The sequence below is a fragment of the Rhinoderma darwinii genome, chromosome 5, assembly GCF_050947455.1.
Source record: "Rhinoderma darwinii isolate aRhiDar2 chromosome 5, aRhiDar2.hap1, whole genome shotgun sequence".
Lineage (NCBI taxonomy): Eukaryota > Metazoa > Chordata > Amphibia > Anura > Rhinodermatidae > Rhinoderma > Rhinoderma darwinii.
The window spans coordinates 128,238,714-128,257,033 of NC_134691.1; the positions used below are offsets into that span (position 1 = coordinate 128,238,714).

General features: G+C 40.5%; 1 protein-coding gene across 2 annotated transcripts in view; it reads left to right on the forward strand.

The window, feature by feature from the left end:
* ZNF407 (zinc finger protein 407) overlaps positions 1–18,110 on the forward strand; it is a 499,483-nt gene extending 481,373 nt beyond the window's left edge. For both annotated transcript variants that reach the window (XM_075826495.1, XM_075826496.1), the window contains one exon: positions 14,885–18,110. In XM_075826495.1, coding sequence (XP_075682610.1) covers positions 14,885–16,149 — 1,265 coding nt within the window. In that variant the 3' untranslated portion in view covers positions 16,150–18,110. The remainder of the gene's footprint in view (positions 1–14,884) is intronic.
* Positions 18,111–18,320: the final 210 nt, after the last annotated feature.

The window sequence follows — 18,320 nt, forward strand, 5'->3', positions numbered from 1 at the left end:
AAATATGTGTTCCAATTGAATGTCAAAATACAAGAAATAGAAAATGGCATAGGCGATGAGAAATCGGTGCAGCCAGGACTCTGAAAACCTTGTACTCTTTATAGAAGAAAAAGCACACCCTGTCTTAATAAAATGTATTACAGACTTGGCTTTAAAATCAACTGATTTCGGGAGATACTTTACGCTTTTAAGGCACAAACATTTTGCCACAGTTAGATATTTTAATATTTATTTTATTTAGTTCTGTTTGCTCATAAAGCGCCAATATATTCAGCAGGTCTGTCACCATTCACATCAGTCCCTGTCTCCAGTGGGGCTCACAATATAATCTCAATTACACACACTAGAAAAAAACATACTAATAGGTCAATATGAAAATGGTGCTAGTGTTAATGGAAACCGGAGTACCCAGTAGAAATAAACACAAATCCAATTTACTTTCATCTGAAAACAGGACTTTGGACCACTGAGCAACGTTGTTGGTCCACTTTATTATATCAAGTCCAGAGTCAGCGCAGCATCTACCAGGAAATTTTAGGGCACTTCATGCTTCCCTCTGCTGACAAGCTTTATGGAGATGCGGATTTCATTTTCCAGCAGGACTTGGCACCTGCCCACACTGCCAAAAGTACCAATACCTGGTTTAATAACAACAGTATCTTCAAACTCGCCTGACCTAAACCCCATAGAGAATCTATGGGGTATTGTCAAAAGGAAGATGAGAAACAGCAGACCCAACAATACAGACGAGCTGAAAGCCGCTATCAAAGCAACCTGGACTTCCATAACACCTCAGCAGTGCCAGAGGCTGATCGCCTCCATGCCACGCCGCATTGATGCAGTAATTCATGCAAAAGGAGCCCCGACCAAGTATTGAGTGCATAAACTGTACAAACTTTTCAGTAGGCCAGCATTTGGGTATTCAAAATAATTTTTTAAATTGGGCTTATATAATCTAATTTTCTGAGACACTAAATTTTGGGTTTTCATTAACTGTTAGCCATAATTAACAAGGAAAAAAAATGCTGGAAATAGATCACTCTGTGTGTAATGAATCTATATAATATGAGTTTCACACACACACATATATATATATATATATATATATATATATATATATATATGTAATGTCGGGGTAGGGAGACGGACAGGTGAGCCCTAATCTACCCGCCACTCAGTCCCTGCCTACTTGCAAAGTCCGTCCTAGGCGACGGCGTACAACTGGGCGACGGTCCCTACGCTCACTATGTGCACGACAAACAAAACAAGACAAGGGAACAAAGAAGCAAGGGAAGAAAGGCAGTTGCCCACGGCAACACCATGAGCAACAGAGTAGTGGACGAGCCGAGTCAAACCAGGAGTGTACGAGGTAAAAAATGCAGAGCAGGAGAATAGTCAGTCAAGCCAGGGTCAATATGAAGCAGAGGTCAATGGTAATAGCAGGAGCAGCAGAGCTAGGAAACACAAGAATCACAGGCAAAGGACAAGCATCAAATGAAGGTATAAATAGACCAAGGGCGGGAGCTAGAACCATCTGGCCAGGCTGTGATAGGTTCTCCCACTCCTCAGCCTACCAGCCTGAGTGGTAGCAGATCGAGTCACTCTTTCAGACCTAGGAACAGATGCAGACTGATTAACCACTGGCGTCGACACAGAAGCTGTGTCTGGCAGTTCCTTTACAGTACCCCCCCTTTTATGAGGGGCCACTGGACGCTTCCTAGGTGGACCTGGCTTATTGGAGAACCGAAGATGGAACCTCCTGAGCAATAACCCAGCGTGAACATCCCGGGCGGGTACCCAAGTCCCCTCCTCAGGCCTGTATCCTCTCCAATGGACCAGGTACTGGAGGGAGCCTTGGACCATCCTGCTGTCCACAGCCTGAACCTTGGCAGGGTCCATGTGGAAATCATTAGGAGTGAGGATATGACCCAAAAATGGTATCTCCTGCACCCCAAACACACATTTTTCGGTTTTAGCAAAGACTTTGTTTTCCCGAAGGGCCTGGAGCAACTTCCTGACATGTTCAATGTGGGAGGACCAGTCCTTGGAAAACACAAGTATGTCATCAAGCTATACTACAAGAAATACCCCCAGGTAGCCTCTTAAAATCTCATTTATGAAATTCTGGAAGACCGCGGGAGCATTACACAACCCAAAGAGCATGACGAGGTATTCGAAATGACCTTCGGGCGTGTTAAACGCAGTCTTCCACTCATCCCCTTCTCTGATTCGGATAAGGTTATAAGCCCCCCAAAGATCAAACTTAGAGAACCATTGGGCCCCTTGAACCTGATTGAAGAGATCAGGAATCAAAGGAAGGGGATACTGGTTTCTTACAGTGACTTTATTCAAGTTTCGGTAAGCGATGCACTGCCTAAGACCACCATCCTTCTTCCCTGCGAAGAAGAAGCCAGCACTTACCGGAGAAGTAGAGGGGCGAATGTAACCCTTGGCCAGGCTTTCCTGGATATATTCTCTCATGGCTTCACGTTCGGGACAAGAGAGATTAAATATCCCACCCTTAGGGAGCCTAGCTCCTGGTATCAAATCAATAGCGCAATCGTATTCTCTATGAGGAGGTAACTCTTCGGAGGCCTTTTTAGAAAAAACATCAGCGAAGTCCTGAATAAACTCAGGTAGAGTGTTCACCTCCTCAGGGAGAGAAATAAAATTAATAGAAAAACAGGACGTCATGCATTCATTACTCCATTTAGTAAGATCCCCAGTATTCCAGTTAAACGTGGGATTATGATGCCTCTGCAACCAGGGAAGGCCTAAAACCAAATCGGACGATAATCCCTGCATTACCAGTACAGAACACTGCTCCAAATGAATAGAGCCAACAATGAGTTCAAAAACAGGGGTATGCTGCGTAAAAATAACCATTAGCAAGTGGAGTGGAGTCAATACCCACTACCGGGACAGATTTAGGTAAATCAATCAATGGCATAGCTAGAGACTAGGCAAATTCCACAGACATAATATTAGCAGAAGACCCTGAATCCACGAAGGCACTGCCGGTGGCAGACCTACCCTCCAAAGAGACCTGAAAGGGAAGCAAGATCTTATTAGGTTTCATATTTATTGGAAATACCTGTGCGCCCAGGCGACCTCCCCGATGGTCACTTAGGCGCAGAAGTTTTCCGGCTGGAGTATTCTTATGCCTAGGACAGTCGTTCACTTGATGCTTGTCATCCCCACAGTAGAAGCAGAGACCATTCTTCCTGCAGAGCTCTCTATGTTGTTGGGGAGACACGGAGGCCCCGAGTTGCATTGGTTCATCCGAGTTTTCCGTGGAAGAATGAAGCAACGGAACCTCGGGAGCCATCATAGGGGAGACAGAGGAGAAGGCACAAAAACTTTCAAGTCGTCGTTCCCTGAGACGTCGGTCAAGACGTACCGCTAAAGCCATAACCTGATCTAGAGAGTCAGAAGAGGGATAGCAAACTAACAGGTCTTTCAGGGCATTCGACAGACCCAATCTAAACTGGCACCTCAAGGCAGGGTCATTCCACCGAGAAGCTACACACCACTTCCTAAAGTCAGAACAGTACTCCTCAACGGGTCTCTTACCCTGACGTAAGGTCACCAGCTGACTCTCGGCAAAGGCAGTCTTGTCGGGCTCATTTATATCGAGACTGAGAGCAGAAAAAAAAAGGTCAACAGAGGAAAGTTCAGGGGCGTCAGGAGCCAAGGAGAAGGCCCATTCTTGGGGGCCGTCCTGGAGCCGGGACATAATTATACCCACTCGCTGGCTCTCAGAACTTGAGGAGTGGCGCCTTAGACAGAAATAGAGCCTACAACTATCCCGAAAGGAGAAAAAAGTCTTCCGGTCCCCTGAGAACCGGTCAGGCAATTTGAGGTGGGGTTCAAGTGGTGAGGTGGGGGGGCACTACCTGGGTAGCATCACGCTGGTTGCACCTCTGAGCCAGGGCTTGGACCTGTAGGGAGAGACCCTGCATTTGCTGGGCCAGGGCCTCAAGGGGGTCCATAGTTGTGTAGGAACCAGGGTAGAAAAGGTATATGGGCCTGTGATTATGTAATGTCAGGGTAGGGAGACGGACAGGTGAGCCCTAATCTACACGCCACTCAGTCCCTGCCTACTTGCACAGTCTGTCCTAGGCGACGGCGTACAACTGGGCGACGGTCCCTAAGCTCACTATGTGCACGACAAACAAAACAAGACAAGGGAACAAAGAAGCAAGGGAAGAAGGGCAGATGCCCACGGCAACACCGTGAGCAAGAGAGTAGTGGACGAGCCGAGTCAAACCAGGAGTGTATGAGGTAACAAATGCAGAGCAGGAGAATAGTCAGTCAAGCCAGGGTCGATATGAAGCAGAGGTCAATGGTAATAGCAGGAACAGCAGAGCCAGGAAACACAGGAATCACAGGCAAAGGACAAGCAGCAAATTAAGGTATAAATAGACCAAGGGCGGGAGCCAGAACCGTCTGGCCAGGCTGTGATAGGTTCTCCCACTCCTCAGCCTACCAGCCTGAGTGGTAGCAGATCGAGTCACTCTATCAGACCTAGGAACAGATGCAGACTGATTAACCACGGGCGTCGACACAGAAGCTGTGTCTGGCAGATCCTTTACAATATGCTCTTGAGATGAGTGTTAACGACCTGACCCGTTGTGTGACTTGCACTCTATCCTGCTCTTTGAAGATTGAGCCAATCAGGAGAAACATGTCAAAAATCTGAGTTGTATCTCTCTTGTTTCCATCCTACCTCTTCTCACATCATGACATGTCCTTTTTTTATTTACAGCTTAGTCGACTCTAATCACATGTGGATATTAACCTTACCAAACATCATCAGTAGTGCTGTAAGACAGCGCACGTTTTCATTCAAAATAGTGGTTCCATCTTTAGTAGCTCAAATAGTATAATGTGAGAGCATGGTGGGGCTTGTGACATGTCTCTGTCATTGCAACCTTTTCTGCACCAAATTCACAAATACATTGTGTGTATAGATATATACAGTATGGAATACGACTTGACTACACCACTAGTTCTCCAGAAGAAAGACGCTTGAGCTGAAAACTTTTGGCTAAAAAACCCAAAGCTAGCCAACAGAATTTCAAAGAGGCCCACTTTGGGTATTCACGAGTATCACTTTAAGTTTTGGTAAAATATGACTATAAAAGCAGGGTTCTTACCAGCATTTACCTTGGGACTGGCACAGAAGGAGATTATAACTTGTTGCCATTTCTGAGTGTTGTATCGTTTCGTGCCTTATCACTAATTGATTCTTTAGTTCTTCGACAAAGAGTTCTGTCTTAAGTATTATATTAGTAAGGATACGGAGAGAAGTCTCTGTATTCTTGTCCTTGAAGTTAGATCGGACTGGTAACAGTGCTGATGTTTTTGTTAGCATTTACCAGCAGCATCTTGGCAGCAAGTGACCTCTGCTAGAGAGCGCAAAACATTTTCAATTTACAGGCTCAAGTATTTATGCTGTCTTTGGATCTCATCCTTTTGAAAAGGTCGACCCCATAGGAATTTGCCACAAGAAAGAAATTTGGCCCCTTTGACGGACATGACCAGCTTAATAACACGATGCTCCTGAAGAGAACGCTGCATACTATTCCATTTTAATATTTATAGAATAAACACACACTGCTTTAAGTGTACACAAGCAGCTGCTGTCATTTGGATCTGAGCAGATGTTAGACCTCTGAAATCGTAGCTGATAATTAAAATACTAACAGTTAGTGTTTTACCCCAGCTGCAGGTTCTGTTTACTGTAAATTTGATTCTAATGGTGCCCCCGTGCTGCTATTGAGTAGTGGTTTTGCATTCCACAGTACCCACAGAAAGGTACAATGCAGGAAAGCTGTCAACCAAAACTAATATATAATTATTATTATTTTTTTTTATTATTTTAAATGTTATTAATATATCCATCTATCTTACAGCAATTATGTAGCAAAGTTACAGGTCCATCTCAAACCTTTTGTTGTAACTTATGATAAATGATATTCTACATCACTAGTTCCAGATCGATTTATGAAGCGGCACGGTTAGTTTATACCAACAGACCAATTAGACTTTTCTCCTAGTTTTATTTTGTCCATCAGGTTCTTAGTGTAAGGTTGTATTTTTCTAATCATTTTGTACAGGAATTGTGAATAGAAATTACTTTTTCGATATAAAGCATAAAAAAAATAAAAGTTTACCTAGGAAAACCCTGCTGATCAGAATTGAAAATACTAATACTGATTCAATAGTTATACATTAATACTTGATGTCTGATGGAAGAATTTTTTTTTAACCACAATGCAAGTAGATTTTTGCTTTTTAATAATTAATCTAAGTAATTCAGCGGGACGTTTTGTAGGCGAATCAAACAGCAATATGGAGTAAGGCGATGGCAAAGGTTGAGGTGTCAGCCGTTATTTATATGTTACAGTAAAGTTTAGAGAGAATTACACAGTGACTTATTCATTGCTTGTACAGAACTTCAAAGAAGACGTGTCACATCAGAAGCAGTAGTGTGGTTGATATTGTATTATGTATTACATAACTTTGGATGTATCATGTTACCTCTGCTTGTTTCCGGCTGGGTTGAGTCCTGAAAAAGTTTACAACACCTTAAAGAATGTATAGGAGGCACCGTCCCATGCCATGATTGGAAAAGGCTGGTGACCCCAATTAACTGTATATGGGGGGAAAGTGGCAAGATGTCATTTTACTTTGCACACTTTTACAGTCTTGTCCAAAATATTATGCAGCCTAATAATTGGCATAGGTTATTCTAGGTATGGCATTAAACCGTATTCATCATTCTTCTGGGCTCCTTTCCATTTCAGATATCATCTTTGTGTATTTTAAGGCTGTAACGCTGCCCCTCACACAAATAAAGAGCTGTATCATTTATAATTCCTGCAAATCTTCTCCTGAACACTCACTCTCAGTCACATTAGAGGCTAGAAGGTTAACAGACTAGTGGACTTTCTTCCGAGATGAAGCTTTTCTTTTAAAATCAAGCCTCTTTAATGTCATATTTATCTGCTATGCGATGCATGAAATCTACTTTCTGTTTTAGGACAGCAAATGACTCTTGACCCCTTTAGTGCCGACACAGTGTGACCTTTCTTCTGTCACCATTTTCTTCCCCTGAAAATTCCATGAATTTTTATTACAAGTCTTTTATTTTTTTTTAAACTAAGCTGAAGCTTCAACAAATTGCTTGACACAGATGAGATGAAGTTGGTGAAGTAGTGTTAGGTAAGTTTTACAACCAGCATGTGTGCAGCAGAATAGTACAACACCAATGCCCTACAATGTCATACACCACTAGCTGCTGAGCCTACTATTGGATAAATACATCATTTTATGGAACATTGATTGTTCTATAAACCCAATGGAGTATTATGCTCTATGATCAAACCATTTAGATTGTGTGTAGAGCACAGAAAATGCCATATTCAGGATGGTACTAAAAGTGCCATTTGTGTATTTTATGGATGTCATTACAAGGGAAACTTCTCTCTGTAGACCCTGTTTACTGCAAAAAATTTTAGCATGTAATGACATTTTTCATTCACAACGTATGCCTTCGAGAGAGGGGGGCCCTTGTTTTATTTGTTTCATTCGCGTTTACTGCACAAATTCTGTACATTTTAATTAAATGTGCGCTTAACAAAAGCATAAAGTATTTATTCCGTAAATTCTGTCTTAGGGGAAGAAAAATAATGACAGTGAATAAAGAACAACACACAGCGTTGCCAGGTACATGCTCCTCTCCCCCTTTTACATAAACCAAAAAATGAAGGAGGGCTTTGAGAATATGAAAGGGGGGAGATACTAAATTGCAGTTTAATTCCATTCAACCTGGCATGAGTAGACCGAGCCATATTTAGGAAAAGATGGAAGCAAAATGCAAATCTGAAGTTCATGTTTAAAAATCATGACATTTGTAGGTAAGGGGGTTAAAATATTCACTAAAGAATATAGTTGATAAATAACAGTTCTGCAAAAGAGACAGATTTCTTGGAAGGGCACCAACTCTCTGTTCACTGCATCCCTCAAAATGAAACACCTCTTTAGTAGTTGCTCTGAATTAGAACTGTCGTTTCACAATCACTTAGAGTTTAAAAGAAACACAGAACTTCACTATCAGGACAATTACCATAAAGCTGTCTTTATAGAGTCAAGTTCTGCCATCCAAGCAGTGTCGAGATAGTGTTTTATTGTATAGAACTCAAGGAATTTGTTTATTTGCAGACAGTATATCATTTTTGGAATTAACCTCTTTTTACCAGAATAAAGTTATATTAGTGATTTGATAGGGTATCCCCTCGTTTTATTACTTTAAATTTTTCATGTATATTTTTTTTCATCATTTTATGCATTTCTTCTTTTAAACACAAATGCCCAAGTCCCAAAAAATATTTTGATTTCTATGTATAAATATCTGCATGCAATTCTCTTAGTCAACACAGCAATTGTATTTGATTTTATAATAGGCACTGATTCATGAATTCATCAGTGAAACGCAGCATACAATTCATAAATATAAATGTGTCTATAATTGTAAATCTGCTTCAATGCATCCATGATAGATCATTTGTCCAGGAGTTTATTATTTTTTCATTACAATGAAATTTTGTGTAATTTTCATACCTTTATGTTATGTGTAGTCATCCATTAAACAGTCAAAGGGGCATCAGAATCTAGATAGGTAGTACTAAAATAATAATCATTGTGTTTTAGTTATGAATTATAACCATTTGTAATTGCAAGCAATCCCTAGATCAAACAATGTTCCAGCGAAGGAGGCTCTCTCATTTTAACATAGTAGAGATGAAATGTTATGCGTAATATTTTGGTAACAACATACCGTAAATACAAATTGGAATTTTTTCTTTACCGCATTGGCTCCAGAGTGAAAGGAGAGTAGATATTTACCATGTACCCATGTTTGAGTCACTCTTACAGGTTACCATTTTTTGTGAACTGAGAGAGGGGATGGAGTGGACAGGGTGACAGAAGACAATAGAGTGAATAGAGGAAAAAAGGGAGCCCCAACCCCATGACAGGCCTCATTCTTCCAAAAAGTACACCTCATCTGTCCCCAGGTCATATGTGGTATTGCAGCTTAGGCCTTTTCACGTCAATGGAGCTGAGGTGCAATACCAGACCCAACCCATAGAGAGATGTCATTTTTTTTAAAACAAAGCAGCAATTTTTATCTAATTCTGGACATTCTCTTGGTCATGACAATGAAGCAATTTGACATTGAACTCGTAAACCCTTTATGTAACTTGCTCTTTGCACAGGGTGATGTAATGTTGAAATAGCAAAGGAACTTCTTCTAATTGATGTCACAAAGATAGAATAATGATTTCCAAATGGTAAAAACGTTAACATAAATCCTTCTTCACCAAACTTTGCTGTAGGTGAAAGGAGCAACCCACTGAGATCTCCAGTTTTGTATGCCAGTCTACCAAATGGTGAGACAGGGCTGGTGTCTGCATCGGGCGAAACCGGGCAAGTGCCGGGGCTCAGTACCCTTGGGGGGGGGCAACTCGGCCTCTAGGTGCTGATGCTGACGTCATGGCTCCAGGAGTGGAATCCCCGGACAGAAAGTTGTTGACGCTCTTGCCGCGGATTCCGCTCCTAGAGGGAGCTCCTGTCTAGGAGCGGTTTTCCCCCTCCCTAGTAGTGCCACACAGCCCCCCTCCCTGTAGGTAGAGCCTTTGGGTCTCTCTAGGAGTGGAATGCCCAGCCAGAGCATTGCCGACGCTCTAGCTTCGGATGCAGCTCCTAGAGATGCCCCTGACATCACTGTACTTATATGGACAGTGACGTCATGGGTTCCTCCAGGAGAGGAATCCCCGGCCAGAGCATCGGCAATGCTCTGGCTGGGGATTCCACTGCTGTGGCAGTACCTATGAGGGTGGCCGTGTGGCACTATCTACAGAGGGCACAAACTGGGGGCCTAACTTCTATATGGGGGCATAAACAGGGCCTAACTTCTATATGGGGGCGCAAAGCCACCGTGAGTTCCCCCGCAAAGGGGCCCACTAAGTCTGTGTCGCCCAAAGGCCCACATAAACCTGGAGCGGGCCCTGTGGTCAGGCATGGTTTCTCAAACTATAAGTCAAAGGCAATATGCTTAAGACCACACACTTAGGGGGGAATTTAATAGAAATAAAGTTTGAGTAAGATGCGACACATATATTTAGGGGCAAACGCCTCTCAATAAATGTGTTGCATCTTTTGGCAAGCCGTGCACCTCAATTGCGGTGCAATGACCGCGGCTGTGTGCAATCCATCCCCCACCCATCGGCCATAAAATAAGAATAAATACATACTTATCTCATTGCTCCTTTTCACCCCCTCTGAGTCCCTTCAGCATGCTGCGCAGCTCATAAAAGCTCCTGACGCCGAGCAGTGTTGAAAGGTTGATCAATTCCCCCCATAGTGTTTATGCAGTTTTTGGCTCAGTTTTTTTTAGCCAAACACAGGAGTTGACACAAAAAAGGGAGTGCATCAGTCTTTCCTTCCTTTTGTATCCACATATGGCAGTCGACTGCGCTATTGATTCCGTCAAAACGACCGAACCGTCTCACAACGGCGACAGACGGAAACCATTAGCTAGGTTTCCGTCACCATTGAGTTCAATGGTGAGGGAAATGGAAGCTGATGTTTTTCCATTTGCCTTTCCACTGAGGGATTAACCCGACGGAAACCTCTGACAGAACCCCTCCGCGTAAAGCGATGGTGTTGTGAACACAGCCTTACAGACACTGAGTGTGACCCATTCTATTTTGAATGTTGTCTAAGAAGAGTAAATCCTAGATTGTATGCATATGTTCCCAATCTTTGTGGATGAATTTGTTAAACTCCCTAATTAAATGACGTTTCCACATACATTTGGCCATGTAGTGTATGTAATTGAACAAGGTGAGACTGATCTGTTACAAGGCCTCTTAGTTACTATTGATCTTACTTGCTCTGTGAGCTATCTTTGCTGGAGAACGGGTGGAATTGGCATCAGTTTGTCATCAATACACACTTGCGACATTTCTGCAGTATAGTGCGTCAGGACCAAGGAGGATCTCCAAGTATTTGCTGTGTGTCTGCATTTATTAAATTAGTTCCATAGGATATGTCATAAATGTCAGATAGATGCGGGACCCACCTCTGGGACCCGTACCTCTCTCTAGAACAGGGCCCCCTAAACCCTGTTCTACCTCTTTCTGCTGCAGCTGCCTCCCAGCCACTTCCTGACTATATGGTCGGGAGTACAGTTACGTTGTTTTCCTAACTCCAATAGTACTGAATAGCAGTTACGGAATCAGCGTAGCATACTACCATTCAGTTCTATGGGACTTACTCAGCAAGCTATGCTGTATTTGTACTCCCGACCGCATAGTCAGAAAGTGGCTGGGAGGCAGCTGCAGCAGAAAATGGTAGAATGGGGTTTAGGGGGCCACGTTCTAGAGATATGTGTGGGTCCCAGAGGTGGGACCCACATCTATTTGACGTTCATGACATATCCCGTGGATATGTTATAAATGTCCCTGATGGGAATATCCCTTTCAATTCTCCATTGTTACAGTATCTAATGGAGTTTTAACTGACCCAAGTGGACCAGCTTACTTTGTTATACAATATATTATCAGGACTGAACACATAAATGTGCTTACTTCAAAACATATCGAACTTTCCGTCTACCCCAAAAAATATTGACAACTACTATCATTTGTAAGTTAATTTTCTCAGCAAGAAACCATAAAACTGTCACTCAATAACCATTTTATATTAATGTTTGTTTATTGTTACATTGTGGCTGATATAATGGCATTATACTTAAGTTGTAAACGTACGCTATGGCTTTTCCTTCTTTAAAATTATCCTTTTCTCAACTCTACATTAATTCATTAAAGTTGAAATTGAGAATTCTTCAGTGGGCAAATCCTTTACAGTATGATTGAGGCGGTTATATTTTATAGGAGCAATTTTTCAAAGCAACAGTGACAGCACTTGAAGTTATTAAATTGCTGAATCAAAAGATGGACCTGCAATCACATTTATGAACTGTGATGGAATAGCCGGGGCTACACGAAGCCGAGGTTAAAGTGTTGGAGTAGTTAAACTCCATCACACCCCTCAGTGACAGCAGTATTTACCCATGTAGTTTGCTTTAATGGCCTGGCAGTGGCTTAACTCATCTGTGGATTCAAATAGATTAAGTAAGCTGTTCTAAATTGAATAATTATTAGAGCTGGAAAGTAAAAAATCCAATATATAACCCAGGAAATCTAGAGTACATTGAATATTCAGCCTTACTGCAATATGTGAAAGGATACCCAGTACATTATACAAAATATAGATTCTGTGTACAGGGTATGTATTCTGGCCACCCCAATAAGATAGCATTTTTTCCACCCCGCCCCCCCAAAAAAAAATCTCGAAAACCCAGCTAGAGATTAATACATTTTGTTTCTTGTGCCTTAAGGGTATGTTCACACGCTGAGCCAAAAACGTCTGAAAATACGGAGCTGTTTTCAAGGGAAAACAGCACCTGATTTTCAGACGTTTTTTGAGCAACTCACGTTTTTCGCGCCGTTTTTCCGGTCATTTTTGGAGCTGTTTTCAATAGAGACTATGAGAAAACGGCTCCAAAAACGTCCCAAGGAGTGTCCTGCACTTCTTTTGACGAGGCTGTAATTTTACGCGTCGTCTTTTGACAGCTGTCAAACGACGATGCGTAAATTACAGGTCGTCGGCACAGTACGTCGGCAAACCCATTCAAATGAATGGGCAGATGTTTGCCGACGTATTGGAGCCGTATTTTCAGGTGTAAATCGAGGCATAATACGCCTCGTTTACGCCTGAAAATAGGTCGTGTGAACCCAGCCTAAGAGTTAAAACAAGGTATCGTTGGATTATTGGTCAATAATGTCCCTGGTGATCTAGAGTGTTTTGGTAGTTAATAGATTTTATCTTGGGTGGTCTAAATGGTTAAATTAGTAAATAATTACTATTTATTTAAAAAAAGGACCTTTATTTTATCACATCTAAGTTCATCAACTTAATAGGTTGATCCTGTGTGCTAGACACACACAGGACCTGCTCTCAGCTGAGCCGTCAGTATAGCTGAACTGATGGAAGCAACAGAGAGAGAACGATATATACAGGATACAGTGTATGCAAGATACATAGAAGATGTATTGTAAAAAGTAAAAACATTTTTTAATAAGTCACTTAAATAAAAAAAATCCATTCAAATCAATGTTTTTTTGTGGTTTTAAGCACTTTTTTTTAAATTAAAAATGTACATAGCCTGTAATGATCTAAAGTAATCAAGGGGTTACTCACTCAATATGTACAAACCACTTAGGTAAATTTGCTCAAAATCTCATTCATTTTGCAATACAGTATACAAAAAAACAGTGAATGCTGATATAGACATATACACAAGTCTATATACATATTGTGTGATAATATGTGGTAGACACAAACGGCTTTCACAAGCACTCATATTCCTGTATCTTGTGCCTGACCATTTGGCATATTTCCCTTTAGTCCTTGCAATATTTCTCCAATCCTCCCAGCCCCAGAATGAGACCGAAATTGCTAGTGGAAAGTACTGATACCATAGCGCGTGCCTCTGCTGCACAAGCTCTGCCAAAAATTAATTCAACAGCATTGTGCCAGATTCATTGTATAATATTACCTAGAAACTGTTTAATGCTTTGAAAATGTTCATTTTCGTCTACCCTTTCCCATGACAGCCACTCATAGAGCCCCGCCAGCCATAAAGAGAGAAATAAAATAATTGTTTATAGCATCTGTTTTGACTCCTGTACCTGTTACATGTACCAGGAATTGCACTGCAGTTTGCACTAATGCAGATTTGGGTTTTTTTCAGGTTTAATCAGAATTCTATTATTAATGCAGGGAACTTGGATAAATGTGATACAAAAGCTGTACTTTCACATTGTCTAAAGCAATTTTAAGAAAATTTTCTTCAAATATATAATTTCTCCCATTACAGTAATTAAGGGAATAATCAATACTCATATCTGGTGTTAAGTTTTCTATTTTTATACCATGTAGAGATGTAGGAAATAAACTTATATAGACTAGTGGTCTTCCCTGATTTTAATGTAAAAACTGACAGATTCGGGTTAAAGCGCTGAGATGCAGCGTCTATGCAAAGTGAATGCATAGAAGCTGCATCTCAAAACGATGCAAATTTTTTAATAAAGATATATTAGAAATATTATTTTAGACTAAAGTACATACATTTGCAAAAAAAATAATTTCAAATTAAAGTGTAGGTTTCCATAGCCTTAAAGTCCGAATTCACACACACATATAAAAGACAGAAGTATATAGATACTACTACTAGATTCATACATGCAATTTTATTTCTTATAGCCAAGGCCAGGATTGGATCATAAGGCATGGAAAAGTATAAGCAACATAAATTAAGTCCCACATATAAGTAAAGGAAAGTTGTAGTTTTTCCTTAATCTTACCTCTGCTTTGGCTTAAAAATAGCAACACTGCACAACTTGCACTGTGTGAACAAGGCCTTACTACAGTTACTCATTATTTTTTTCACAAGATATAATAAAAAAGAACATCCCACATTTACAAAACAAAAAGTAGAATTGTGAATAGTACTGCAAAAAGGGACCAGAAACAGAATGGAATGGAGGACATAGAGATACCTAAATTTCACCATGAGGTCCTTTCTAATAGGGAGCTGATGAGGAACAAATTTTTGTTCTCCCTTTTATCAGTATTATTTAGCAATATTAATTAGGGAGGCTGTTGTCTACTTGTAGTTTAACTGTATTAATATTACAACAAAGTTCCTTTAATTCTATTCATCAATTTATACATTTTCTTTTTTTAGGTATTGTCTCAAAATCATTTGAATGTCGTCTGAAGGGACAAGGAGCAAACTTTGTAGAAACCAATAGCCCGTTCACTGCAACTACATCTGCTGAGCCTTCTCCAGTGAAAGAAAATGTCCGAGCCACTAGAAAAGTCTGCCATTCGACGGAACAAATTCAGCAAGTTATTATCATCCAGGGATTTTCCGATGACTATGATGGTAATTACTCTATCGACGCTTCTGTAGAGGAAACGGCAGCAGCCACCCTGCAGACCTTGGCCATGGCTGGTCAGGTGGCAAGAGTTGTGCACATCACAGAAGATGGTCAAGTTATAACAACTGATCAAACTGCTCACATGGGCAACATCATTCCTGGTGAGATTCTTGGTGAGCAGTTACCTGATGGAGCCACACAAGTTGTTGTGGTTGAAGGACCAATAGAAGAAACAGATGTTGAAGAATCAGTTGCTATAGAGACTGTAACCGATTGTGATGGTAATGTGGTACAGCAAGTGATGGCACCGAGTATTTTAGACACCTCACACACATCTGATCCCTCTTCTGCTCTGGACGCTTTGCTATGTGCTGTAACAGAGCTAGGTAATGTTGGAGATGCAGAGAGACAACCAAATGGAGAAAATCTCACAGTTGAAGAGTCAATGGTAAGGATTGCAAATTATCAGGAATCGGAGTCAAATACAGAGGAAATCCAGGTGTATGAAGGTCATCAAGGAATTGAACAAATAGGAGTTGTTCGACAGGTCATGCACTCTTCTGGTTTTGTCTCCTCCCGGGAAACTGCATTTAAAAACATGGTCCAGGGGGTCTTACAGTTTGCGGTCTGTGATTCTGCTGCTGCTGATCAGCTGATGCAAGAAGGTGTCACCCAAGTCATTTTAAATGATGAAGGTACAGTCCACATGGTTTCCACAGAAGGTCCTCATATAATAATGCACAACACAGAAAGACATACTCTTGGCCTACCTGAACAACAAATGCGTTTAGTCGAGTGTGAAGATGGAGAAATCTCACAGATCATTGTCACTGAAGAATTAGCTAGAGCTATGGTTCATAATGGCAATGACCATTATCAGGAAGGGACCACCCATTATATCGTGACTGAACTACCACAAGAAGACAAAGAATCCAACTTGTATTCACATACAGTTATAGAAACTGACGAATCTACAGGTATCCTTCATACTGAAACCATTGTGGACACACAGATGCCAGATGATGATGCCTCACAAGAAGTAAACAGCATGGTTGTCTATACAGAATAAGCCTCAAAAGTAGAGCAGCCGCCAAACCGCCACGAAGGACCCGGAAGCTACGAATGATGATGAAACTCATAATGTTTTCATTGTCTATTATTTAACAATATGTTTTCAATCCATCTGTTTAAAACTAAACATTCAAAGGAACCTAACATGGAAAGAAAATCTGTTATACGTACTCCTTACAGAAAACAAAATCACTAGCTGATAGATAATCCAATAATGGCTGAGTAATGACATTGTGTAGCAGTGTTAGATCACTGCCGGGGGCTACTCTACATTGCTTTCTAGCACTATTCCTAGATTATTCTGTAAAAGTTCAGATACAGTGTCATCTTTTAACACAACATTGGAATGTTCTGAATTTTGCATCAGTGTTAATTGCTATATATATATATATATATTTACAAAGTTTCTATTCATACATCTGTTTATTGGTGCAGAAATGTCGCCTGGTAAAGATAGCAAGTCACAATAATCTACATGTAATCTCTTTTTTTTTTTTTATCACAAATTGCTATTTCACAAAACTGATCTTGTCTAACGCATCCTATTTGGGCTGTGTTCTATCCACATTGCATTTGCCATTTACTTTAACGTATACGAACGGAAATACTTATGTCTACGTATACCTCCAAGGTATGCAATTGTATAGTATACAGTTGCATACATCATCCATTGAAGCTTCTTATAAAAAAAAAAGATATACTGCACAGTACACTTTTTCTGTGGAATGCCTCTCTATTGAAGTGTAGTCATTTACGCTATTCAATATAGTTGAAAAAAAAAAAAGGTATGTCAACACAAATTGAACACTGTTTTGGAACACATTGGGTCAATGGGGCATATACGTTCAGTATATACATCGGGGGCATTTGTCGACCCATGCGTCCAACGTACACCTCAATAGTGTAATAGAGCCTTAAAGGGGTTGTCCAGTATTAGAAAAACAACTGCTTTCTTCCAAAAACAGTGCCACACATGTCCATGGGTTGTGTCTGGTAGTGCAGATTAGCTTTATTGAAATGAATGAGACTGAGCTGCAATACCACTCAAAACCTGAGGGCAGGTGTGGAGCTGTTTTTCTAATCCTGTACAACCCCTTTAATAAAAGAATGTCTGGTGTTTTATACTTTTACCCGTTGTTCCTAGATGTTTTTGACCAGCAGTTTTTGACCCACTTTGTCTATTGGGTCTGACTTATAGTCCATTGTACAAATTTATAGGGTTCTTTCTCCACTAGTATGTCTGTACCAGCTGGGTCTGCACTTTGTCAGGTGTGACATGTATATGACATATGGTTGTTAGTGGAATTCTATAAAAAAAAAAGGACATGATATTTTGTGTAGTTTGTATGTATAATTAAATTATTTTTTCTGCGGTGTCCAAAACATTTAGTATTACAAATTCCTTAGGCCATGTATGCATACCTGCACTGACTTGCACACACTATTTTATGTGCCACCATGGCATTCCGGGTATATTACAATATAATATTATCCACTGATATGTAACTGGCAAGACACATTCATTCCGCAATAAAGTGGTTCACTGTACTATTTATTTACTTGGAGGTAAATGAAAAGAAGGGAAAACGCTCAATAAGGTTGAGTAGTCCGTAGGTTGGCACCTTCTATCGAAATAGCAGTAGCCAAAAAAGGAGTGCTACTGTGTGTAGGTATCTGTTATATACATTCTTCTTTTTACTGTACGTTATGATTTGAACCAGAGTTGAACGGATTCATTGCCCTGATGAAGTCTTTATCTTCCTGTTATTGCAGTTAATTGTAAGTCTGAGCAATATGTTTGGTTTGGTTATGGAACTTGCTGTTAATATGATCTACATCCTTTGTGCTTCATATTGCTGATATTCCATTTGCTGTGTAATGTTAGTTAATTGCTTTCATTATGCATTGTTTCTTCTTATTGCCATTTAATTTTTTTTGAATAAAAGAAATTCAAATGTTTTAATGTTGTTGGAATATTTTTAAGAACAAATCTTTGTTTTGCTTTGAATGTTATTGATCAGAACCTGCCCACCATAAAATCAGATACAGAGCTCAGAATCCTCTGCTTCCCGTCAGACAGCAATAGAGATAAATGGTAAAATTTAGACTGCCTGCATCTACCTCTAGGGGGAGCTTACTGAAGACAATTTATTATTTAGTTCAATGAGA